Source organism: Pristiophorus japonicus, chromosome 21, assembly GCF_044704955.1.
Source record: "Pristiophorus japonicus isolate sPriJap1 chromosome 21, sPriJap1.hap1, whole genome shotgun sequence".
NCBI classification, from domain to species: Eukaryota; Metazoa; Chordata; class Chondrichthyes; family Pristiophoridae; genus Pristiophorus; species Pristiophorus japonicus.
In genome coordinates, this window is record NC_091997.1 from 48,787,034 (window position 1) to 48,812,740 (window position 25,707).

General features: G+C 45.6%; 1 protein-coding gene across 3 annotated transcripts in view; it reads left to right on the forward strand.

The window, feature by feature from the left end:
• Positions 1-25,707, forward strand: part of mrc2 (mannose receptor, C-type 2) — a 317,669-nt gene that overhangs the window by 247,729 nt on the left and 44,233 nt on the right. For all 3 annotated transcript variants that reach the window (XM_070864753.1, XM_070864754.1, XM_070864756.1), the window contains exons 19-23: positions 474-574; positions 3,643-3,788; positions 7,281-7,395; positions 9,701-9,864; positions 11,496-11,604. In XM_070864753.1, coding sequence (XP_070720854.1) covers positions 474-574; positions 3,643-3,788; positions 7,281-7,395; positions 9,701-9,864; positions 11,496-11,604 — 635 coding nt within the window. The remainder of the gene's footprint in view (positions 1-473; positions 575-3,642; positions 3,789-7,280; positions 7,396-9,700; positions 9,865-11,495; positions 11,605-25,707) is intronic.

The following is a 25,707-nucleotide window of genomic DNA, read 5'->3' on the forward strand; positions in this document are numbered from 1 at the left end:
GTTTTCCTTCCTCCTTATCAGTAAAAGCCATTACTTTTCTCCTCCTATCTAGGAATGCTTTCTTTCTTTGTGCCGCCTTGCGTCTTTCTCATGACCCGTGTTTAACCTCAACCTCAATTCTTGGTAACCCCTTTTTTTTCTGTCGATTCTGCAGTTGTCTGCATCTTGACATTTCTTTAGCTATTTTCCCATGATTCACTATTTCCATCCCTCTGCCACATTTACAATCCTTCTGTATCCATTCTCACAAGTGGCCGACATCCATAAGCCTAGGCGGCAAGCTTCAGCAGGCTTATTGACCATGAGGGCAGGAGGTATTATACCCAATCCAAATCTTGTCCTTGTGAAACATCCACGTACTTCCCAAGGGTCAATTTCAGAAGTCAGAAGGATTTTAATGAATATTGATGTTCAGCGCAATTAAATAAAAGGTTGGTGTTCCTGATCCTGCATCCCCGAACTCTGTGTTGCAGGTGGTCTGACGGTTCAATCCTAAATTTCGTCTCCTGGGCCTCGGGGAGGCCACGGCCGGTTTCCAGGGACAGAAAATGTGTCTACATGTCACCTAGTAAAGGTAAGAACCACAAGGAAACGAGCCTTATGAGGACAATATTTCCTAATCCCCTCTAGTTTTTTACATGTCCTACTTTGGAAGATTAAATCTGCACTGGGGTATATTAATAATGATGGGTAACCAGAGGACACTGATTTAAGATAATGGGAGAGAAATTCGGGGCGTTTGCGCCTTCCTTTAGTGTTGGGATGTTTTCGACTTTTCGCCCGGGCGTGGCGCTGCTAACGACTCCCGCGAAATTCCACGGGGGTTTAGCGGCGGCAATAACCGGTAGTGCTCCGCTCCGCTACGCCGGCGATGACAACGTCATCCCTGTGTGCAGCGACCCATGTTCTCCCCAAGCTGTAGGCCGCTCATGGGGCGAAATTCAATGGGGAGGTGGGGCATTTTTTAAAAATCAACCGGTACATGGTGGATTGCGGGGTCCGTGCTGCGATGTTGCAGCCCGGCACTCCGCTTGAGTGCTGCGCTGATGCCACGGCACCCCGCTCCCCGGTGGTTCAGGTAGTGCCCCTCAGAGTCAGCAGCTTGGCCCTCCCCCTTTCTATGGGCAGCGCAACACATCCCAACGCGTAGCACTGCGCCTCTCTCTGATTCCTTCCGCCCCACTTGCATCTCACAAAGCAAGTGGAGCGTGTTATTTTACGCTCCACTTGCTCTCGGGGGCGGTAACCCGAATTTAGGTTGCAAGCCGTGACCTCCGCACCTGGTGCAGGAAATCCTACCTTGCAGCTGTTACCACTCCCAAACGGGGTGCTACATAAATTCCCCTTCAATTGGTAAAATAATCAGTGGGGATATGAGAATTTTTTTTACACAATGAATTGTTATGATCTGGAGTGCACTGCCTGAAAGAGTGGTGGAAGCAGATTCAATAAAAACTTTCAAATTGGAATTGTAAAGGGGAACATTTTGCATGGCTATAGGGAACGAGAAGGCAAATGGGACTAATTCGATAGCTCTTTCAATGAGCTGATATGGGGAGAATGGGCCGAATGGCCTCCTTCTGTGCTGTATCATTCTATGATTCTATAGGAGGTATGGAGTTTTGGTGCACCTTGTTATCAAAAACTGTAACAGGCTTGCCCAGGTATTCATCACAGGCCTGGTGACTGAACTCCACCAATGGCCTAGTGTGTAAATTCACTACCCAATGTAATGTTGAGATGCACAGATCTAGTTCGATCCCCCATCCTGGGCTGGGTTAGCTGATGTCAGTCAGTGCACTGGTTGGGACACTTAATTTTGGTTTCAGCGACTGTGTGTTGGAGAGAGAAAATTCAACTGAGGTTCCTAGTCCTGAACATTGGCTGTGGGTCTGGGCTAGAAAGATTGTCCATTATGGAGCAAATCAAAATAATGCGCTGTCCAGAGTCACATAAGAGCTGGGTAACTTTGGATTGGTGCAGGATGTATGCATCATGGGTGGTTGCAGGGATTTGAGCATGTGGTATATAATCGGAAGCTGGTGATCGTAAAGCCACTGCACATTTAGGGAGTAGGAACACATTTGATTATATAGTGCTATAGTAGAAGGTGTCAACAATTGATTAATCCCCAAACGTTGCGGGTGGGTAGAAGCCCCTCTGGCTCTGAAGCTGTAGATTGTTACCAGTGTTAATATATTGATCTGGCTAGGGGTGAGGCCCAAACAGCAGTTCACCGTTGTGATGTCCCATGTCGGTGGCTGGAAACTACCATGGGTGTAGTCATTTAGGACAGGGCTGATTGAACACTTTATTCAGCAGCTGGGCCACCTCTAGCACCTCCTCCCCTGGCTGGCCTCAGCCCGGGATCCCATTGCTCCTCCATTCCTCTACAGCTGGACCCGAGCCTATGGACAAGGCCCCATCGGTAGTTAGTTTGAGTGGTGATGAGCTTCTCTGAATGGTGTTCACTCATCTCTAGCTCTCTATTTCCTGCGTTGGCGCAGGAAAACATCACCAGTAAGAAAGAATGTATATAGCACGTCTCAAAGCTTTTTACAGCCAATGAGGTACTTTGGAAGTACAGTCACTCTTGCAATGTAGGAAACGCGACAGCCAATATGTGCACAGCAAGATCCCACAAACAACAATGTGATGATGATCAGATCATCTGTTTAACTGAAGTAATAGCTTCTCCATCACCAGGGACGAACAAACTCCCAATTCAACTGGACAGCAATGGGCGCCATGGGATATCCATTTCACCTAGTGGAAATAGGCCCATTGCAAGGCATTCGATGATTTTAATTATCAGTCAGTGCTAAACAAACTACTTTTTTTACAGGGTGGAAAACTGGAGATGGCAATTAAATCACCAACAGAGCTACGATCATTGGTTTCATAATTTGCTGCCCTTTTAATGCTGAACTCCATGGGCGCTGGCAGTGACAGATGTGGGCTCCACAGGGCAACAGTGTCCTGTAACATCACAGGAAATTCCCCATCCTTGTTAAAGGGGCACCCTCTTCATGAAGGAATATTTGGCACGTTTTTTTAGGGTAGGGAAGCCCTAAAAAAAAGGGTCAGGTGTCAATTTCATAACAAAGACACAAGATACCCATTCTGCTCATATGTTGTAACTTTATAAACAGAAAAAGATTTGCCAAGTAATTTTCCTTAACCCTTTAAAACATATACAAATGTTCCTTCCACACAATGGCAGCCCCTTAAATCATTTACTCTTCAGTACTAATCCAGATACATTATTTTAATGTGATTCGTGTTTTAAACTATTAATTAATGAGGTTCTCTCGTCAGTTTCTCATATGCTTTCTCACTCCTTTCTCATTCTATCTCACTCATGTTCTCTAATTCATTCATTTTCTTTCAATCTCATTCTCTCTTACTTTCATTCTCTATCCCACATTGGATCGCTCTTTCATTCTCTATCCCACATTGGATCGCTCTTTCAAAGTGTTGGCACAGGCATGATGGGCTGAGTGGCCTCCTGTGCTGTAAGATGCTATGATTCTCTCACTCATGCTCTCGTACTCTCATTTGATCTCACTCATTCTCTCCTTCACTTTTCTCTCACTCTTTCTCGTTGTCTCTCTCACACTCATGTTTCCATTCTCATTACAGAGGTGTGGGGTGACCAGAGATGCCTGAATGACCTACAGTATATATGTAAACGGACAAACAGCTCAATGGTGAAGCCCCCTTTACCTCCTCCGCCGTCTGCGCACTATGGGGGCTGTCGGAGGGGATGGACCCCGTTTATAAACAAGGTATTGTCATCAAATGCGGGACTAGTTCTTATTTTTTATGACATGTTGATTGCACTGGACCCTGGGAGAGCAGTACACTCGATAATAAAACCTCATCTACAATCAGCACTTGGTGCAATGTTGTGTGGTCTCGTATCAGTCAGCACACGATAGGATCCTGGCTCAGCCAACTCAGGATTGTGGATGCTAGATGGTTAAGACCTTATGTTCAGGCTTGTGGAAATGTTCTTGTTGTGCTGGTGTCGAGTGAAAGGTGGCACTCCCCATCCGTGGATCCAAGTCCATGTGTATCTTCTAATAAAGCATCAGTTTAAAGAAAAGCAAAATACTGCGGATGCTGGAAATCCAAAATAAAAACAGAAAATGCTGGAAATGCTCAGCAGGTTAGGCAGTATCTGTGGAGAGAGAGACAGAGTTAACGTTTCAGGCCGACGACCTTCCTGATGCCCTTTATTTCTCTCTCCACAGATGCTGCCTGGGCTGAGTGTTTTCAACATTTTCTGTTTCCTTATCAGTTTAAGTATGTTAGTGAGTGAGTTAATGTCTCCTGCTCCTAAAGGCACATGAGGCAACCCGTTCTCCCACTGCTGGCTCCCTGGTGCAAGTTATTTGACTTGGATCGTAGTATTGTCTTGCTTCACATCCGGCAGCTCGCGATTCTCCGCGCGTGATATTTATATTTGCCAGTCTATAACAGATTTGTCTTGAGAATGTGTTGTTTCCGTAACAAAAGGCAATTTTACATACGCGGGCCATGAGCCTGACTCACAATCCCCTTCCAGGAAGGTGGGACACTGCCTTTAGTCTGACTCCTCCCTAGGGTTGCCAACTCAGGTTGGACGTATTCATGGAGGTATTGGCACATGACATCCCACCACCCCACCCCTGCACTCCTGCTATGGCACACCCATCCTCCCGGTATTCTGCCTTCTCACGCCCATCCTCCCGGTATCCTGTCTTCTCATGCTCATCCTCCCGATATTCTGCCTTCTCACGCCCATCCTCCCGGTATCCTGCCTTCTCACACTCATCCTCCCGGTATTCTGCCTTCTCACACCCATCCTCCTGGTATTCTGCCTTCTCACGCCCATCCGCCTGGTATCCTGCCTTCTCCACTCCCATCCTCCTGGTATTCTGCCTTCTCACGCTCATCCTCCTGGTATTCTGCCTTCTCACGCCCATCCTCCTGGTATTCTGCCTTCTCACGCCCTTCCTCCTGGTATCCTGCCTTCTCACGCCCATCCTCATGGTATCCTGCCTTCTCACGCCCATCCGCCTGGTATCCTGCCTTCTCCACTCCCATCCTCCTGGTATCCTGCCTTCTCACGCCCATCCTCCTGGTATCCTGCCTTCTCACACCCATCCTCATGGTATTCTGCCTTCTCACGCCCATCCTCATGGTATCCTGCCTTCTCACGCCCATCCTCATGGTATCCTGCCTTCTCACGCCCATCCTCCTGGTATCCTGCCTTCTCACACCCATCCTCATGGTATCCTGCCTTCTCAAGCCAATCCTCCCGGTATTCTGCCTTCTCACGCCCATCCTCCTGGTATTCTGCCTTCTCACGCCCATCCTCCTGGTATTCTGCCTTCTCACGCCCATCCTCATGATATCCTGCCTTCTCACGCCCATCCTCATGGTATCCTGCCTTCTCACGCCCATCCTCCTGGTATCCTGCCTTCTCACACCCATCCTCATGGTATCCTGCCTTCTCAAGCCAATCCTCCCGGTATTCTGCCTTCTCACGCTCATCCTCCTGGTATTCTGCCTTCTCACGCCCACCCTCCTGGTATTCTGCCTTCTCACGCTCATCCTCCTGGTATTCTGCCTTCTCACGCCCATCCTCCTGGTATTCTGCCTTCTCACGCCCATCCTCATGGTATTCTGCCTTCTCAAGCCAATCCTCCCGGTATTCTGCCTTCTCACGCCCATCCTCCCGGTATTCTGCCTTCTCACGCCCATCCTCCTGGTATTCTGCCTTCTCACGTCCATCCGCCTGGTATCCTGCCTTCTCACGCCCACCCTCCTGGTATTCTGCCTTCTCACGCTCATCCTCCTGGTATTCTGCCTTCTCACGCCCACCCTCCTGGTATTCTGCCTTCTCACGCCCATCCTCCTGGTATTCTGCCTTCTCACCCCCCTTGGAAAGCAAACCGATTCTCTAATACCTAATTGGACAAATCTTGACTGTCACAAAACAGCCTTTATTCCCATCGGCAATATTTTATAAAACTGTTCAAATAACATTTTTTTAAAACACAATTCTTTTTTAAATGCCCCTATGATTTTTTTCCTAATTCGTTTGCAGCAGTGTCCTGGAGATTAATCTTTAATTCCTGGAGACTCCAGGGCAATCCTGGAGGGTTGGGAACCCTACTCCAACCAGCCGACCAGTCTGGCTTGGCTGGGCTTAGCAGGAGTTATACTTGCGCTAGCATCTTAGGAATACACAAGCCATCCTACCAGGTCAAGGGGCAGTCCCAAGGGAAGGATTTTAAACATGGAGAGGGATTGAAAGGACAGAGATTGGAAATGGCAACACTGAAGGATACTGACTGACCTACTGCGCATTTTTTCAATCAATATTTAGATTTTTAGGAAATGTCTGAAGGCAAACAAATTGATCTGTATAGCCCATTCTTGTTGTGTGTCTGTTGTCGGACACTAGTAGACACCAGGCTTGGCACCAGATTGTTTTCTATATTGGTCTAGCTGGAGTCCCAGGTTTGCTCCCTCATTCTTTGCTGAATGAGTTGATTTCAGCCGAGTTCGGGTGACGGGCTCAACAGATGGGCTCAGTGCCTCGGGTTAGGGAGGGGCTGCCCGCTCCTGTTTGATGTCTGACTGTTCCTGCTCAGCTGTTGATGCCTCCCTCTAATGGAGTAGCCTGCTGAGGGTCATTTCCGAAATTCACACCTGGACAATGGTCACTTGGGCGAGGGAACCGGAAATCACCCAGTGCCTGAACCCTAATACCAAATGATGCCTTCAGGGGAGGGGAGAATGTTGGCGAGAAAAGAGACGAAATGAGATGAAAAATGTGTTCACTGTCCATCTCTCACTCCCCTCACTCTTGCCTTTGCCTGATTTCCCCCTCATGCTCGCCCCTTGGACTCTGTGCTGCTCCCCTCACTTATTGCAACCTCCCAATTCTCATTCCCTCTCTCTATCCCCCTCCCTCTCCTTCCATGCTCTGTACGCCTTCCTCTACTCACTCTAACCTGCCCATAAAACCCTTTAGGACTAATCACCCTATCAGCTGGTATAAGGGTGTTTACGGCCATGGAAGGAACGTTCACGTCGCGGCCTGTCAGACTGTTAGTCAGTCTGTGAACCCTTCCACTGCTTCACGCTATCCTCTAAGGGAAGAGGGTGAAGATATGAAAACGGCACACGTCCTTCATTCTTTCCTTCTAACTCTCCCCTCTCGTTCTCTGCACCCTCCTCCTTCACACTCTCCTTCTAACCGCTCTTCTCTCTTCTCTCCGCAGTGTTTCCAGATACACGGATATAATAAAATGGATCGTGTTAACTGGATTGAAGCGAGGGCTGCGTGTGAGCGAGCAGGAGGGCTGCTGGCAACAGTCTCCAATCACCATGAGCAAGGTATCGATCACTGACAGTCTGCATTCATTCACAGTGCAGCGCCAAGCCTACATTTCATCAGCTGCTACCTTTGGTTTAATTTTGTCTATTCCAGTCTGCTTGATTTAATTGTCCCATGATTTTGATGAATTGTCCCCATTCTGTCCTCACACTCCTTACTGAGGAGCTTCAGCAGTGGAGAGTGTACTTGGGACAGGAGGGAGGTACGTACGTGCACACATGTGTGTGCACACACACGTGGACACAAACACGTGAACGTTCACACAAACACAGTAGCAAGTGCTCATGAACACACGTGCACACGAACGCAAGCAATCATGCACATTAACACACGTGCACACAAACAAATGAACATGTTTTCAAACGTGCTCACGAACATACACGTGCACACAAACACTCGAATATGCACATAAACACACGTGTTCTCATGAACATGCGCACAGACAAATGCACACACACACTCACATACATGAACATGCACATGTAGGCACATGTGACTGCACATAGATAAATTCAAATCATCATCATCATAGGCGGAACGTCGAACGAGGATGACTTGCTTCCACATGGGTTCACAGATGTTTCAATGAAGGACCCGATATTCCAGTCCTGAACTCCAATTGAAGGGGTGGAAGATGCCTGTGCAAGGATTTTTTTAATGTGTGGTGACCGTTGCACATCAGTCACCACACGGGCTCGACAGAGCTAGGCCTTTATCCAGTGGCAAGGGTTAACCAGGATGACTAGAGATCAGCACTGCTGCATGGACCTAGTGCACACACATATTGCAGTGTGGGCTGGCCTGTGCTGCCCCATGGGCCTCGGCTATTCTGGGCCCCGAACCCTCATTTGCCGCACCTCCGCCACGATCTTTCGCCGCTCCACCACAAACATTAGCCGCACCTCCGCCATGGTCTTTTGCCGCTCCTCCGCCACAAACGGTCGCTGTATCTCATATTCCTCATATACTGACCTATTGTCCACCCGCCAATCACAGCAGAAAACCCCGCGTCCGTTCACAGGGGCAAAGATTGACACCGAGTATCACCCCCGCCCCTCACATACACACACACACTGAGCATCACCCACCCCTGTCCCCCCCCCGCCACACACACACACACCGAACTACCCCCGCCCCCCCCCCACACACACACACACACATTGAGCATCACCCCACACACCAAGCATCACCCCACACACAGACACCAGTTCCAGAGCTCCAAACAGAGCGCCTGTCAGTGAATGAGGGGAACCCTTTGGCCTGGGGAGGTCCGCAGTGTGTCTGTGTGCAAGGCGGGGGTGATGCTCGGTGTGTGGGGGGGTGGGGGGGTTTGATGCTCGGTGTGTGGGGGGGGGGGGTGATGCTCAGTGTGTGGGGTGGGGGATGCTCGGTGTGTGGGGGGAGAGGGTGATGCTCGGTGTGTGGTGGGGGGGGGGTGATGCTCGGTGTGTGGGGGGGGGTGGTGATGTTCGGTGTGGGGGAGGCGGGGCGGAGGTGATGCTCGGTGAAATTCAAATACACACACACAGGCACACAGATGTGCGTGCACACACACACACACACACACACACACACACACACACACAAGCCCTTGAACACACACACACATACTCTGTGTATTTCTGAGTTGAACAGTTTTTTAGTCAGAACAGCAAACCTGTGATTTGTGTTCTTTTTTGTCATCCAAATGTTTACCACCCTAGTTAATGCTCCATCATGATCCCTTAACCCAGCTTTAAAGCTGTTTAAATGTCCTGTGTGCAGACTGTGAGTTGGCGCCTCATTACTTACAGCCGGATGGCTGGAGTTTGAGCCCCAGTGTTACCTACATTCAGGCCTCCCTGTGACTGAGGCTGACCATTTAGAACTGGTCCCAAAGAATAGGGAGATGGTGTCTCTCCCCACATCAATCTGAGTGACCGACAGGTCCAGTAAGTATCAGAGAAGCCTCCTGTGGAACTGTCCACTACCCCTATGATCAAGGAAAGCAGTGTGGGTAGGAGGCCAGGGCTGGACGAAGGAATCATAGAGTATTTGATTAAAGTGGGTGAAACTGTATGACCTGTGAATCAGCTGACCGGTGTAATTTAGGGTAATTTTTACGTCAATTGAAATAACATTTGGGAGAGATGTACAGCGGACTGCCGTTCACTATTGTCCGCTTTAGATCTCGTACAAAGTCAAAATGACCCCATTTATGTCTACAGTACTGGGGCGCACCTTCACTGCGTCCCCCTCTGGGGTTCAGCGCTTTTGCTGTCCAGTCATAGCTCCACCTGATCTGTGTGTGCTTTTCCACATCAGCTTTTATTACAGCCATTCTTCCAAACATCACCTTTGACCTCTGGATTGGATTGCACGACACGAACGAGGACTTCCAGTGGCTGCAAAAGGAACCACTGAAATATGTCAACTGGGCTCCAGGGGAACCTTCAGGCCGGCATGCTTCCTCTGCAGCCAATGAACTGGTAGGTTGCCCCTCTTGGCCTGGTGCCACTCGGATGATGTGTGAATGATGTTATAAGGTGATTGGATACCAGGAATGAACACGCCCCCGCCCCACCAAATCTGGTCTTCGAAGAGTATTTCCTCCCCACTTCCCTGAGCTACTTTTACAAACTCCGTTCCTAATTCATTTGCTTCTGTCTCAGTTAAATGGAAGAGCTGGTCGACCCTCATGAGTACCCCTGCAAGGTCTCTGAGCTGCCCCTCGGTGATCTTAGTTTTGCCTCATTCGGGGTGGCTCCCTGCCCACTTTGGAAATACTGAGGTGCAGTGTTTGCATGCGTGAGGGCATGTCCTGATAGGCAGACGGAACAGTTGCGAGATGCAGTTTAAAGATAACATTGAAAACGCCAAAGTGCATTTAGGCAAAGAAGGGGAATGGTGTGGATAATGGGAAAACGCAAACTTAAGCTTAAGGCAATCGGAATTCAAATGAGGAATGGAAGATTATGTGGCTGTTAAAGAAAGAGAAAGACTTGCATTTATATAGTGCCTTTCACAACCTCAGGACATTCCAAAGCAGTTTACAGCCAATGATGTACTTTTGAAGTGCAGTCACTGTTGTAATGTAGGAAACGCAACAGCCAATTTGCACACAGCAAGCTCCCACACACAGATAATCTGTTGATTGAGGGATAAATATTGTCTGGAACACCCCTGCTCATCGAAATGGTGTTGTGGGATCTTTCACGTTCATCTGAGAGGGCAAACGGGGCTCGGTTTAACATCTCATATGAAAGGCAGCATCTCCGACAGTGCAGCACTCCCGCAGTACTGCACTAAGGTGTCAGCCTGGATTATGTGGGAGTGGGACTTGCAACCCCAACCTTCTGATGAGAGTGCTACCAACTGAGCCACGGCTGATGCAAATAAATAAATAAATAGTATTCAACTCGTACTTAATCCATTCCTGCCATCAGTGCACTGAAGTCTGGCAGAGCTCAGTTGTACCTGTGCAGCCGGTAATTGGTTCGTCACCGCAGTCTTCAGCTGTTTTTAAACAATTCATTCATGGGAAGACTAGAATTTATTGCCTATCCATAATGTGCCCTTGAGAAGGTGGTGGTAAGCTGGCATCTTGAACCGCTGCAGTCCTTCATAGTGCTGTTAGGGAGGGAGTTCCAGGATTTTGACCCAGCGACGATGAAGGAATGGCAATATATTTCCAAGTCAGGATGGTGTGTGATTTGGAGGGGAACATGCACTTGGTTGTGCTCCCATGTGCCTGCTGCCCTTGTCCTGCCAGATGGTAGAGGTCGCTGGTTTGGGAGATGCTGTTGAAGGAGCCTTGGCGAGTTACTGCAGTGCATCTTGCAGATGATACACACTACAGCCACGGTGCACCAGTGGTGGAGGGAGTGAATGTTTAAGGTGGTGAATAGGTTACCAATCCTTTGTCTGCTTTGTCTTGGATGGTGTCGAGCTTTTTGAGTGTTGTTAGAGCTTCACTCATGTAGACAAGTGGGGAATATTCCATCACACTCCTGACTTGTTTGATGATGAGTCTTGGAGAGATTACGTTCTGTTTTGAAGTTCGTGACCGGTATCTGATGCAGTCTAACATGAGGACTAAGCTGCTGTATTGTCTTTCCAGGTAAACTGTGCGGTGATCTGGCATGCCTTACACCCACAGTTCACTGGGCGCTGGGACGACAGGAGCTGCACGGGTGATAAAAACGGTTACATCTGTCAGAGAAGCAAAGGTATGGTCTGATTAATCTCTAGCAGAAAACGTAGGAACAGGAAGCCAATCAGACCTGCTCCGCCATCTTGTTTTTACAGCCGTTCATTTTATTAATCCCAATTCCCCACTCTTTCTCCATACCCCTTTAACACCCTTACTTCTCAAGTAGGTATCTGTCTCCTATCTTAGCACCTCAATTGATTCTTTACCTGTGGCCTCGAGAGATGGGATGTTGGCTCACTATGGGCCTATAGCTATTGTGTCAGGACTTTTACATAGAAGTTACTCCTAGTAAAGGATCCCCTTGGAATGAGTGATCATATCATGGTTGAATTTCAAATTCAGATGGAGGGCGAGAAAGTTGGATCTCAAACCAGAGTATTAAGCTTAAATAAAGGAGACTACAAAGGTATGAGGGCAGAGTTGGCTAAAGTGGACTGGGAAAATAGATTAAAGTGTAGGACAGTTGATGAACAGTGGCATACATTTAAGGAGCTATTTCACAACTCTCAAGAAAAATATATTCCAGTGAGGAGGAAAGGGTGTAAAAGGAAAGATAGCCATCCGTGGCTAACTAAAGAAATAAAGCACGGTGTCCAGTTAAAAACAAGGGCATACAAAGTGGCCAAAACTAGTGGGAGGACAGATTTGGGAAGCTTTTAAAAGCCAGCAAAGAATGACTAAAAAAAATGATAAAGAAAGGGAAGATAGACTATGAAAGTAAACTAGCACGAAATATAAAAACTGATAGCAAGAGTTTCTGTAGGCATATAACAAGGAAAAGAGTGGCTAAAGTAAATGTTGGTCCCTTAGAGGACGAGACTGGAGAATTAGTGATGGGGACCATGGAGATGGTAGAAACACTGAACAAATATTTTGTATCAATCTTTACGGTAGAGGACACTAACAATATCCCAACAGTGGATAGTCAAGGGGCTATGGGGGGGGCGAGGGGCGGGGGGGTTGGTGGGGTGGAGGAACTTAACACATCACAATAACTAAGGAGGTCGTGCTCAGTAAGATAATGGGACTAAAGGGGGATAAATCCCCTGGACCTGATGGCTTGCATCCTAGGGTCTTAAGAGAAGTAGCGGCAGGGATAGTGAATGCATTGGTTGTAATTTACCAAAATTCCCTGGATTTTGGGGAGGCCCCAGCAGATTGGAAAATGGCAAATGTAACACTCCTATTTAAAAAAAGGAGGTAGACAAAAAGAAAGAAAATATAGACCAGTTAGCCTAACATCTATGGTTGGGAAAATGTTGGAGTCCATTGTTAAAGAAGCAGTAGCAGGACATTTGGAAAAACATGATTCAGTTTGGCAGAGTCAGCATGGATTTATGAAAGGGAAGTCATGTTTGACAAATTTGCTGGAATTTTTTGAGGATGTAACAAACAGGGTGGATAAAGGGGAACCAGTGGATGTGGTATATTTGGACTTCCAGAAGGCATTTGACAAGGTGCCACATAAAAGGTTACTGCACAAGATATAAGTTCATGGATTGGGGGTAATATATTAGCATGGATAGAGGATTGGCTAACTAACAGAAAACAGAGAGCCGGGATAAATGGCTCATTCTCTGGTTGGCAATCAGTAATTAGTGGGATACCGCAGAGATCAGTGCTGGGACCCCAACTATTTACAATCTATATTAATGACTTGGAAGAAGGGACCGAGTTTAACGTAGCCAAGTTTGCTGACAATGCAAAGATGGGAGGAAAAACAATGTGTGAGGAGGACACAAAAAATCTGCAAAAGGACATAGACAGGCTAAGTGAGTGGCCAGAAATTTGGCAGATGGAGTATAATATTGAAAAGTGTGAGGTTATGCACTTTGGCAGAAAAAAAATCAAAGAGCAAGTTATTATTTAAATGGAGAAAAATTGCAAAGTGCTGCAGTACAACGAGACCTGGGGGTCCTAGTGCATGAAACACAAAAGGTTAGTATGCGGATACAGCAAGTGATCAGGAAGGCCAATGGAATCTTGGTCTTTATTGCAATGAGGATGGAGTATAAAAGCAAGTTATACAGGGTATTGGTGAGGCAACACCTGGAATATTGCATACAGTTTTGGTTTCCATATTTACGAAAGAATATACTTACTTTGGAGGCAGTTCAGAGAAGGTTCACTAGGTTGATTCCGGAGATGAGGGGGTTGACTTATGAGGAAAGGTTGAGTAGGTTGGGCCTCTACTCATTGGAATTCAGAAGAATGAGAGGTGATCTTATCAAAACGTATAAGATTATGAGGGGGCTTGACAAGGTGGATGCAAAGAGGATGTTCCCCACTGATAGGGAAGACTAGAACTAGGGGGCATAATCTTAGAATAAGAAGCCGCCCATTTAAAACTGAGATGAGGAGGAATTCCTTCTCTCAAAGGGTTGTAAATCTGTGGAATTCGCTGCCTCAGAGAGCTGTGGAAGCTGGGTTATTGAATAAATTTAAGACATAGATAGACAGTTTCTTAACCGATAAGGGAATAACGGTTTATGGGGAGCGGGCAGGGAAGTGGACTTGAGTCCATGATCGAATCAGCCATGATCGTATTAAATGGCGGAGCAGGCTTGAGGGGCCATATGGCCTACTGCTCCTATTTTTTATAAGTTACAACATGGAAATATTCGGCCCGACCAGTCCATGTCAGCATTTACCCTCCATGTGAGCAAATATTCTAATCACATTTACCCACTTTGTTCCCGTGTCCCTTCAATCTCTTTTCCTTCCTCCACATATCTAATCTAATCTTGAATGTTCAGATAGATTCCGTCTCAACCACTAACCTGGAAATGAACTCCATGCCGCACAAGTCTGTGTGAAGAAGTTAAATTTAATCTTGTACCTTGGCTCCTTGTACTTAACCCTTCAATTACTGGAAACGATCTGTTTCTATCTACTCTGTCCCATTCCTTCATAACTTTAACCATCTATATCACATTGCCTCATAAACCCATAAATACTTTCTGTTCATAACGAGATTAAAATAACAGTGTGACTATTTACACTAGGTTTATTGTGCCTATCTGTGCATGCGCGCATTGGACTCCGCCCCCTTTTTGAGCATGGGCCCTTGATTCGGTCGCACGTGCGACGTCCGAGGAAATCGGAAGGGAGACAGCCGCGTAGAGCTGCTTCTAGCTGTTGGATTATTTGGAACATTTTCGCGTCCTTCTGTGAGAGAGAAAACATCGGGGGTGGGGGGGAAGGGAGGGAGAGAGAGAGCACCGGGGGGGGGGGCGGCGAGTGGAGAGAGAGAGGGGGTGGCGAGAGCGAGAGAGAGGTGGTGGGGGGGCGGGGGGCAGACAGAGACTGGGAAGGGGAGAGAGAGAGATTTGGGGGTGGGAGAGGAGAAAGAGGGAACTCAGGGAAAACGGATCACATTCTTCGAACCCCCTTTACACCCACACCCGATTTCTCGGAAAGCATGTGTGACAAGGGTCATCATTGGAGTGGATGAAATCTGGAAGTCATGGCAATGTCACTATTCACCTCATAACCAATAAACCTATTAACATTCCATGACCCACACACAATGCCCCATCTATGGCAGGGTGGGGTGGGTAAGGTCAGGAACTGGGGTTGGGGGATGGAGGTAAGGAACTTCGGCTGGGGGAGGCATGAACTTAGGCTTGGCCTGGGGGATGGGGGGAGTAAGCTGGGGGAAGCATGAAGTTGTGCTGGAATGGAGTAAGCTCTATCCTGTCTGGGGTCTGAAGTCAGAATGACTCGAATTACACTTTGCAAAGTCACTCAGAACTTGGGCTGGGCGGTTCCAATTAGACATTCCAGAGAAACATCTGGGTGTGGCTTATCCTCCAAGGAGACCAATCAGCAATCAAGTCATGTGATCATGGAGAGCCTATCAGAGCATTTTCTAGTGCAAATAGCTATGTCCTTAAGATAACAGAGGCACCATAATGAGCAGGGCTGGGCTTTAGGTCGAAATCGCAGGTATTCTCTTTGCAAGCAAAGCTCCTGTGACAATGAGTATCAATCTCCTGCACAGTCCCACTTAATATCGCAATAGTTAATGGGTTGCTAATGATCTATTTAAGAAGATCCTGTATCTCAATAAAGAGAAAACAGTCTATTACTGAAGAGGAGTGTTAGCTCATTTCGACTGCTCTGAATCTACTGGTCCCAGCTCAATGCAACATTAGCTCAATCAACACAGTGCATCACTTACAAGCCCAACTTTCTCCATGGGTATTACTACAGGGTAGGGGAAGAAGGATGCCTCCTTGTGTACTGACATGGGTGGAGAGTTCCTCACTCATCTTCACATATGATGTAGAATTTGAGTGCAGACATCTTCAAGTGCCTCAGAGGGATTGGTGAATTCACAAGGTTGACATACTTTCCAAGATGTCTGCCCATAGTCAGGTAGCCCGTTGAAGCTGATTTTATCAGGGAATTTCCTGAGGCCTCACAGAATCTCACTGTTAGAGAGAACACCTTGATATTGGTTCCTTACATGTGTTTCCCGCTGACCGTCAGCATTTCCAGGCCTTGGTCTGCTTGTGCGACAATAACCAGAAAGGAAAGAGAAAGAACTTGCATTTCGATATGGCCTGTCACAAACTCAGAACGTCCCAAAAGCGCTTTACAGCCAATGAAGTACTTTTGAAATGTATTCACTGATGTAATATAGGAAACACGGCAACCAATTTCTGCACAGTAAGATCCCACACACAGATTTAATGATGTAGGTTGAGGGATAAATATTAGTCAGGACACCAGGGAGAACACCCAGGCTCTTCTTCAAATAGTGCCATGGGATCTTTTATATCCACCTGAGAGCAGACGGGGCCTCGGTTTAACACGAGAGATGTGCACCTGCGCACCTTAGGGAGAAGGTTGTTGGCAACCCAAGGATATTCCCGAAACATTTTATTGCAGATTCCCCCCAGCCCCCAACACTCCAACTAGATGAGTTCCACATTGCTCATTATCAGGTACCTGTCAGTGGGTCACTGAAGTGAATTGTAGGCCTGATGTTCAGATCACTCTGTTAGCAGTCAGTTTGATCCAGGTCCCTTTGTACTGTTCATCTCAGAAATACTGTAAAGAGGAGAGACGGCCATGACGGGTATACACCAAGACATCAGAACCAGCGTTTTGTTTTTACTGATGCTGAATAACCTACCATGTATTTCCAGCATTTTTTCTTTTTATGGAGGATTTTTAAGTTCATCAGAGTGCCTTAAACATTTAAAACTGGGATACAGGTGACAGGTTGTTCTAAGAAACTCGAGGGAATCTATGCTTTGATCTTTGTTAAAACGTTTGTTGCGACGCACCAAAGCCCCCAAGAAATGCAGTTATTTTTCTGAATAATAATGCTGCAGACATCCTTTAGTTGAATGAACGCTAATGAGCAGAAAGAAGATCACAGCCATGATTGGAACCTACCCTCACGGCTCCTCAAGCAACAAGAAGCACACCGACTATATGGGACAACCATTCCAGTTCCATCTTTGTTGGTTCAGTCTGATATATCAGACACATATCAACAGGGGGTTTGGTACACAGTATTTTCGGAACTGCATTAGAATTTGTAATGGTAAAAAAATTAAATTAAAGGCTCTTTATCTGAATGCACGGAGCATTCGTAATAAGATAAATGAACTAGTGGCACAAATAGAGATAAATGGGTTTGATCTAATAGCCATTACAGATGCATGGTTGCAAGGTGACCAAGGTTGGGAACTAAATGTTCCAGGGTACTTGACATTTCGAAAAGACAGGCAGAATGGTAAAGTGGTGGGGGGGTTGCCCTGATAATAAAGGATAACATAAGGACAGTAGAGGGAAAGGATCTTGGCTCAGAAGGTCAGGAAGTAGAATCAGTATGGGTGTAGATAAGGAATAACAAGGGGCAGATAGCACTGGTTGGAGTAGTATATAGGCCCCCTAACAGTAGGTATACCATTGGACAGAATATTGATCAAGAAATAGTAGGAGTAACAAAGGTAATGCAATAATCAAATTGGAGGATGAATTCATGGAATGCATTCGGGACAATTTCCTAGAACAATACGTCATCGAACCAATTAGGGAACAGACTATTTTAGATCTTATATTGTGTAATGAGTCAGGGTTAATTAGCAGTCTTGTAGTAAAGGATCCTCTGGGGAAGAGTGATCATAGTACAATAGAATTTCACATTACATTTGAGAGTGACTTGCCCAAGTCCGAAACTAGAAACTTAAACTTAAATAAAACCAATTACATAGGTATGAAGGGCAAGTTGGCTAAGGGAGATTGGAAAAATAGATTAAAAGGTATGGCAATAGATAAGCAGTGGCTAGTATTTAAAGAAATATTTCATAATTCTCAACAAAAATACATTCCATTGAGAAACAAAAACTCCACAGGAAGAGTGATCCATCTGTGGCTAACTAAAGAAGTGAAGGATAGCACGAGATTGAAAGCAGGTGCTTATAATGTTGCGAAGAATTCTGAGGATTGGGAGACTTTCAGAAATCAGCAAAGGGTGACCAAAAAATTGATCAAAAGGGAAAAAATAGACAGAGAAAACTAGCAAGAAATATAAAAACAGATTGTAAGAGGTTCTACAAGTATGTAAAAAGGAACAGAGTAGCAAAAGTAAATATTGGTCCCTTAGAGACTGAGGCAGGAGAAATTATTATAGGGAGTAAGGAAACGGCAGAAACATTAAACAAATATTTTGTATCTGTCTTCACAGTAGAAGATGCAAAATGCATACCTAAAATGGTGGGGAACCAAGAGTCTAATGTGGGTGAGGAATTTAATGTAATGAATATAAGTAGAGAAAAAGTACTAGAGAAACTAATGGGACTAAAAGCCGACAAATACCCTGGGCATGATAGCCTACATCCTACGGTTCTAAAAGAGGTGGCAGCAGAGATAGTGGATGCATTGGTTTTGATCTTTCAAAATGCACTAGATTCTAGAACGGTCCAAGTGGATTGGAAGATAGAAAATGTAACACCGCTATTCAAGAAAGGAGGGAGAGAGAAAACAGAGAATTACAGGTCAGTTAGCCTGACATCAGTCATCGGGAAAATGCTGGAATCCATTATTAAGGAAGTGGTATCAAGGCACTTAGATAATCATAACATGATTAGTCAGAGTCAACATGGTTTTATGAAAGGGAAATCATGTTTGACAAATTCATTGGAGATTTTTAAGGATATAACTAGCAGAGTAGATAAAGGGGGAACCAGTGGATGTAGTATATTTGGATTTCCAAAAAGCATTTGCTAAGGTGCCACATAAAAGGTTATCACACAAAATAGGGGCTCATGGGTTTAGAGATATTGCTTAGCAAGGATAGAGGGTTGGTTTACGGGCGGAAAAAAGAGAGTAGGGATAAACGGGTCATTTTCAGGTTGGCGGGCTGTAACTAGTGGAGTGCCGCAAGGATCAGTGCTGGGGCCTCAGCTATTTACAATATATATTAATGACCTAGATGAAGGGACCGAGTGTAGTGTATCCAGGTTTGCTGAGGTGGGACAGTAAGCTGTGAGGAGAACACAAAGCATCTGCAGAAGGATGTATATAGACTAAGTGAGTGGGCAGTAAGATGGCAGATGGAGTATAATGTAAGGAAATGTGAGGTTATTCACTTTGGTAGAAAGAAGAGAAAAACATATTTTTTAAATGGTGAGAAACTTAAATGTTGGTGTTCAGAGAGATTTGGGTGTCCTTGTGCAAAAAGCACAGAAAGCTAGCATGCACGTACAGTAAGCAGTAAGGAAGGCAAATGGCATGTTGTCCTTTATTGCAAGAGGGTTGGAGTTTTAAGAGCAAGGAAGTCTTGCTACAATTGTACATCATCATCATCATAGGCAGTCCCTCGAAATCGAGGAAGACTTGCTTCCACTCCAAAAGTGAGTTCTCAGGTGACTGAACAGTCCAATACGGGAATTACAGTCTCTGTCACAGGTGGGACAGACAGTCGTTGGAGGAAAGAGTGGGTGGGGAGTCTGGTTTGCCGCTCGCTTCTTCCGCTGTCTGCGCTTGTTTTCTTCATGCTCTCAGTGACGAGACTCTAGGTGCTCAGCGCCCTCCCGGATGCTCTTCCTCCACTTAGGCCGGTCTTTGGCCAGGGACTCCCAGGTGTCGGTGGGGATGTTGCACTTTATCAAGGAGGCTTCGAGGGTGTCCTTGAAACATTTCCTCTGTCCACCTGGGGCTCGCTTGCCGTGTAGGAGTTCCGAGTAGAGTGCTTGCTTTTGGAGTCTTGTGTCGGGCATGCGAACAATGTGGCCCGCCCAACGGAGCTGGTGGAGTGTGGTCAGTGCTTCGATGCTGGGGATGTTGGGCTGATCGAGAACACTAATGTTGGTGCGTTTGTCCTTCCAGGAGATTTGCAGGATCTTGCAGAGACAGGGCTTTGGTGAGACCACACCTGGAGTACAGTGCGCAGTTTTGGTCTTATCTAAGGAAGGATATACTTGCTTTGGAGATGGAGGAACACGAAGTTGATTCCTGGGATGAAAGGGTTATCTTATGATGAGAAACTGTATAGAATGGGCCTCTACTCTCTGGAGTTTAGAAGAATGAGAGGTGATCTCATTGAAACATACAAGATTCTGAAGGGGATTGATAGGGTAGATGCTGAGAGGTTGTTTCCCCTGGCTAGAGTATCTAGAACTAGGGGTCACAGTCTCAGGATAAGAGGAAGGCCATTTAAGACAGATGAGGAGGAATTTTTTCACTCAGAGGGTTGTGAATCTTTGGAGTTCTCTGCCCCAGAGGACTGTGGATACTGAGTCTCTTCAAGGCTGAGATAGATAGATTTTTGGAGTCTAGTGGAATCAAGGGATATGGAGATCGGACGGGAAAGTGGAGTTGAGGTCGATGTTCAGCCATTATCTTATTGAATGGCGGAGGAGATTCAATGGGCCGTAGGGCCTACTCCTGCTCCTATTTATTATGTTCTTAATTTCTGTCTTTTTATAGAATTGTAGAATCTCACAGCACAATACTGCCTATAAATGTTTCTCCCAAAGTGCATCGTGCCTGTGCTAGCTCTTTGAAAGCGCTATCCAATTAGGTCCACTCCCCCACTCTTTCCCCATAGCCCTGCACATTTTTCCTTTTCAAGTATTTAACCAATTCACTTTTGAAAGTTACTATTGAATTAGCTTGCACCACTCTTTCAGGCAATGATTTCCAGATCACAACAACTCGCTGCGTATAAAATGAAATTCTCCTCATAACCCCCTCTGGTTCTTGTGCCAATTATCTTAAATCTAGGTCCTCTGGTTACTGACCGTCCTGCCAGTGAAAGCAGTTTATGGAATCACATGGAAGGGGGATATTCGGCCTGCCGTGCCTGTGCCAGCTTCTTGGAAGAGCTGTCTAATTTAGTCCCATACAATGTGCCCTCTAAGGCGCGTGGCCGCGCATCGATCGGGAGGTCAGGTGCAGACTGCTCACCAGGCGTAGCCGCTGGAAAAGATACCAGCTGCAAATTTAAAGGGACTGCGCACAAAAAAAAAATGAAAGGGAATATTGGTCCCACAGCCCAGCCTTTCCCCCATAACCCTGCAAATTTGTTCTCTTCAAATACAAGAGTTCCTATGAAATCTGCTTCCACCACTCTTTCAGGTAGTGCGTTCCAGATCATAACAATTCTCTGTGTGAAATAATTTTCTACTCATTTGTCAATAATTTTAAATCTATGACCTCTGGTTACCGACCCACTGCCAGAGGAAACTGTTTCTCTCTACTTGGTGTATCAAAACCCCTCGTAATTTTGAACACCTCTATTAGATCTCTCCTTAAATCTTTCTGCTCTGAGAACAATCCCAACTTCTCCAATCTCTCCACATAACTGAAGTGCCTCATTCCTAGTATCATCCTAGTAAACCTCCCTGTACCCTCTCCAGGGCCTTGACATCCTTCCTAAAGTGTAATGCCTAAAATTGAACACAGTACTCCAGCTGACGCCTCACCAGAGATTTGTAAAGATTTAGCATGACTTCCTTGTTTTTGTATTCAATTATTTACAAAGTCAAGTATCCCATACACTTTCTTAACCACCTTATCAACTTGCCCTGCCACCTTCAAGGATTTGTAACTATGTACCACCAGGTCCCTCAGTTCTTGCACCCCCTCAAAATATAAATTTCTCCTTATTTACTCTATCAAAACCTTCATAATTTTGAACAACTATATTAGAAATCACCTTAACCTTCTCTGTTTTAAGGAGAAAAATCCCAGCTTCTCTAGTCTCTCCACATAATGAAGTCCCCGATCGCTGGTATATTGGTAAATCTCCTCTGCACCCTCTAAGGCCTTAACATCCTTCTTAAAGTGTGGTGCCCAGAATTGAACACAATACTCCAGTTGAGGCCTAACCAGTGATTTAGAAAGGTTTATCATACCTTCCTTGATGTTGTACCTTTTTCCTCTATTAATAAAGCCAAGGATCCATTATAATGTTAGTTACCTGAGGGAACAGTGCATTAGGGAGGCACCTGCTGGATATAAGTGGCATTTCAAGTAAAAAAAATCTTCAATGAACTCTGATTAAAAGCAGATGGTGTCTCTGGAGTCAGTTGAAATACCACAGAAGTCAGTGTGTTGCAACCACATAGCGGACTGAGTCTGGAAGAGAATGTAATAAGAGAGCTGGGGAAAGTTTAGTCAGGAGTTTGAGTCATACATGATGTCAATAGGAGCAGCCAAACAAACAAAACCGGCAAAGTTGGCAGCAATTTTTAAATAAATAGCTGCCTTAGATGTTAACCATTACCCGCTGACAATTAGCGTTTCTTACATTGCCTCAGTGTGTCGGCGTTTGCTGACAGGCATCATCCCGGCTACTGCGCTGACGTTGACCCAGAATGCTGCAGGAATATCATCCGCTCATGTAGAAATTGAGCACGTGTGTCCATGGAGCTGGTGCACATACACCAGAGCCCGACATGGAATCTCCCACGATAATGTATAATATTTTGGAGACTTGATGTAAAGTTTACCATCAGGTAACCTCAACAACAAGGCACCATTCGACCAAGTTTGTCTGCACGGAACCCAAGCAAAGCTGAAGTAATTGAAGATCAAAGGGAAACGTGTCCACTGGCTGGAGTCATACCTGACACAAAGGTTATGGTTGTTGGAGGCCAATCATCTCAGCCCCAGGACATTGCTGCAGGAGTTCCTCAGGGCAGTGTCCTAATCCCAACCATTCAGCTGCTTCATCAATGACCATCCCACCATCATAAAGTCAGGAGGGACTGCTCGCTGATGATTCCACAATGTTCAGATCCACTTCCCATCCTCCAATAATTGAGCAGCTCATGCCAGCCTACAGCAGAACCTCGATATTATCCTGACTTGGACTAATAAGTGGCAGATTACATTCGCACCACATAAGTGTGCTAGATAATGACCATCGTGAACAAGCGAAAGCTCAGCCACTCCCGATTGTATTCAATGGCACCACCATCAACATCCTGGGGATCACCGGAAACTGCACTGGACCAGCCATGTCAGCACCGTGACTATATGAGCAGGACAGAGCAGAGTACCATCTGACAAGTAGCTTATGTCTTGACCCTTCAAAGCCTCTCCACTTTCTACAAGGCTCAAGTCACAAGTGTGAAGGAATACTCACCACTCACCTGCATGGGTAAAACCGCAAAAACACTAAAGAAGCTCAACATCATGCAGGACAGAGCAGATTGCTTGATCAGTGCCCCTGCCACTGGACTTGATATCCACCTGCTCCAGCACAATCTATAGACTGCACTGCAACAACTCACCATGGTTACTTCATCAGCACCTCCCACCCCTGCAACCTCTACCACCGAGAAGGACAGGAACAATAATGTTGCAGAAACACCCTCACCTCCAATTCACTCACCATCCTGCAATGGACTTGTATCACAATTCCTTCATTGTCGCTGGGTTAGAATTCTGAAACTCCCTACCCAAGAACATTGTGGGACCACCTTAACCACACGGACTGCAGCGGTTCAAGGAGAAGGCCCACCACCATCTTCTCAGGGCAACTAGGGCTGGGCAATGAATACGGCCCTCGCCAGTCCCACATCCCGAGAAGCTGCCCTCGGTGAAGGGGGAATTGCAAAGTTCTTGATGAGTAGAGTTAGTGTGGTATATTCTCTACGACATCACAAACACACACTTACAAAATGGCTTAAACTCAGGAACTTGTCAGGTGACCTGACCTTTTATTATTATACATGAGCAATTGCATTACCACAGCAGTCCACTAGGTGGAGCAGTAGTCCACTAGATAGATTACACTTCTCCCTCTTCAATGAAGAAATAATTATAACAAAATAATCATTATACATAATTTGCATGGTTATACATAACAAAAGATAGGGACTTATTTTGCCATATTTACAAATCAAAGTTAACCACTTGTTTTCTGTTTCGAAGAGGATACCTTCGCTCTTGAACAGAACTTTCCAAACATGGTGTCAAAATTAGACTCATTCTAGGCTAAGCCTGAGGAAAGTTTCCTCCAAGTGATGCCCTTGATCTACATTTGAACTCTCTGCAACTTCAGACTGTTTGTCTGCCTGACTCGGACTTGGACATAAATTCTGACTTTCTCTTGGACTTGTTTCTAGTACATCTGATGTAGGATTTGCTACTGGTACTCTACTTGTAACAAGACTATCTGATGAGTCAGAAATCATCAAATCATTCCAACTTTCAACTCCTTCCACATCTGTAGGTAAAATATGATCAATGTGAACAAACCTAACCTGTCCATGCTCAAACATCTTGACCAAATCAGTGCGAGGATCACATATCTTCACTATTCTTCCTGGTAACCACTTTAACCATTTATGATGATGGTTCTTCACTCTAACCTTCTGATTTAATTTCACACTTCTCTCTCTTACTCTATCATGATTCTCTTTCTGTTTTAATTATTTCTCTTCTACGAACTGTGCCAAGTTTGGCTTTAACAATGAGAACCTGGTTCGTGGCTGTCGTTTGAGAAGCAACTCTGCTGCTGTTCTACAAGTAGTTGTATGAGGAGTATTACGATAAGTAATCAGAAAATTAGCAAATTTACTGTCCAACGACAATGTCGTTTCTTTTTGGATTTGGTTCCAATATTTGTTTGATAAGAGCATGTTTTACAATTTGTACTGTGCACTCTGTTGCACCATTTGAAGGAGGGTGATATGGTGGAACTTTGGTATGTTTCACACCATTTCTGCTGGTGAACTGTGCAAATTCTTTGAACAGAATTGCAGCCCATTATCAGACACAATTTCTTCTGGGAAGCCATATGAAGAAAACAATCTTCACAAATTGACTAATGTTTTACTTGTTAATTTTCTATGTCGGAAACACCTCGACCAACTTTGAATGGCTATCAATCACAATGAACAATTACTGTCCTTCTAGCTCAGCAAAATCAATATGTAAACTTTACCACACCCTAGGAGGCCATTTACATAGCTGTAATGGTACTGATGGTGGTTTCTTGCTTACCAATTGACATGGTGTACACTGACTAACGATGTATTCTATATCTTTAACTAGATCTGGCCACCATAAGTAACTGCATGCAAAACTCTTGGTCAAGCACATTCCCAGGTGCTGGTCATGAAGATCTCCTAATAATTTGGACCTGAATTTATTTGGAATAACTACTCTTGCGGGTCACGCTTGGTTGCTCTACCAATCTCTTCAGCTGTGACTGGCAGTTCATCAATGTTTAAAAAAATAGAACATTTCTTAATTATTGGGTGTAACTTGTGATCGGTATGGCAACCTAGACATTACATCAGCATTACTCTGATCATCTGTACGCAATGTCATACGTATACGCTGACTAAATCAAAGCCCATTTCTGCATTCGGGCTGCAGCTAAGGTTGGAACTGGGGACTATGGATGGAGGATTGCTGTCAGAGGCTTATGGTCAGTAACGATGGTAAACATATGACCATACAAATATTTGTGGAATTTCTTGACTCCAAAAATTAATGCCAAAGCTTCCCTTTTGACTTGCGCATAATTATGCTCACTCGCACTGAATCAATTGGTCTCTCCTCCCCGCTCTGTAGTACATGAGAGATCTCTGCCCCAACTCCATACAGAGAGGGGTCACATGCCAGCTTGATCTCCTTA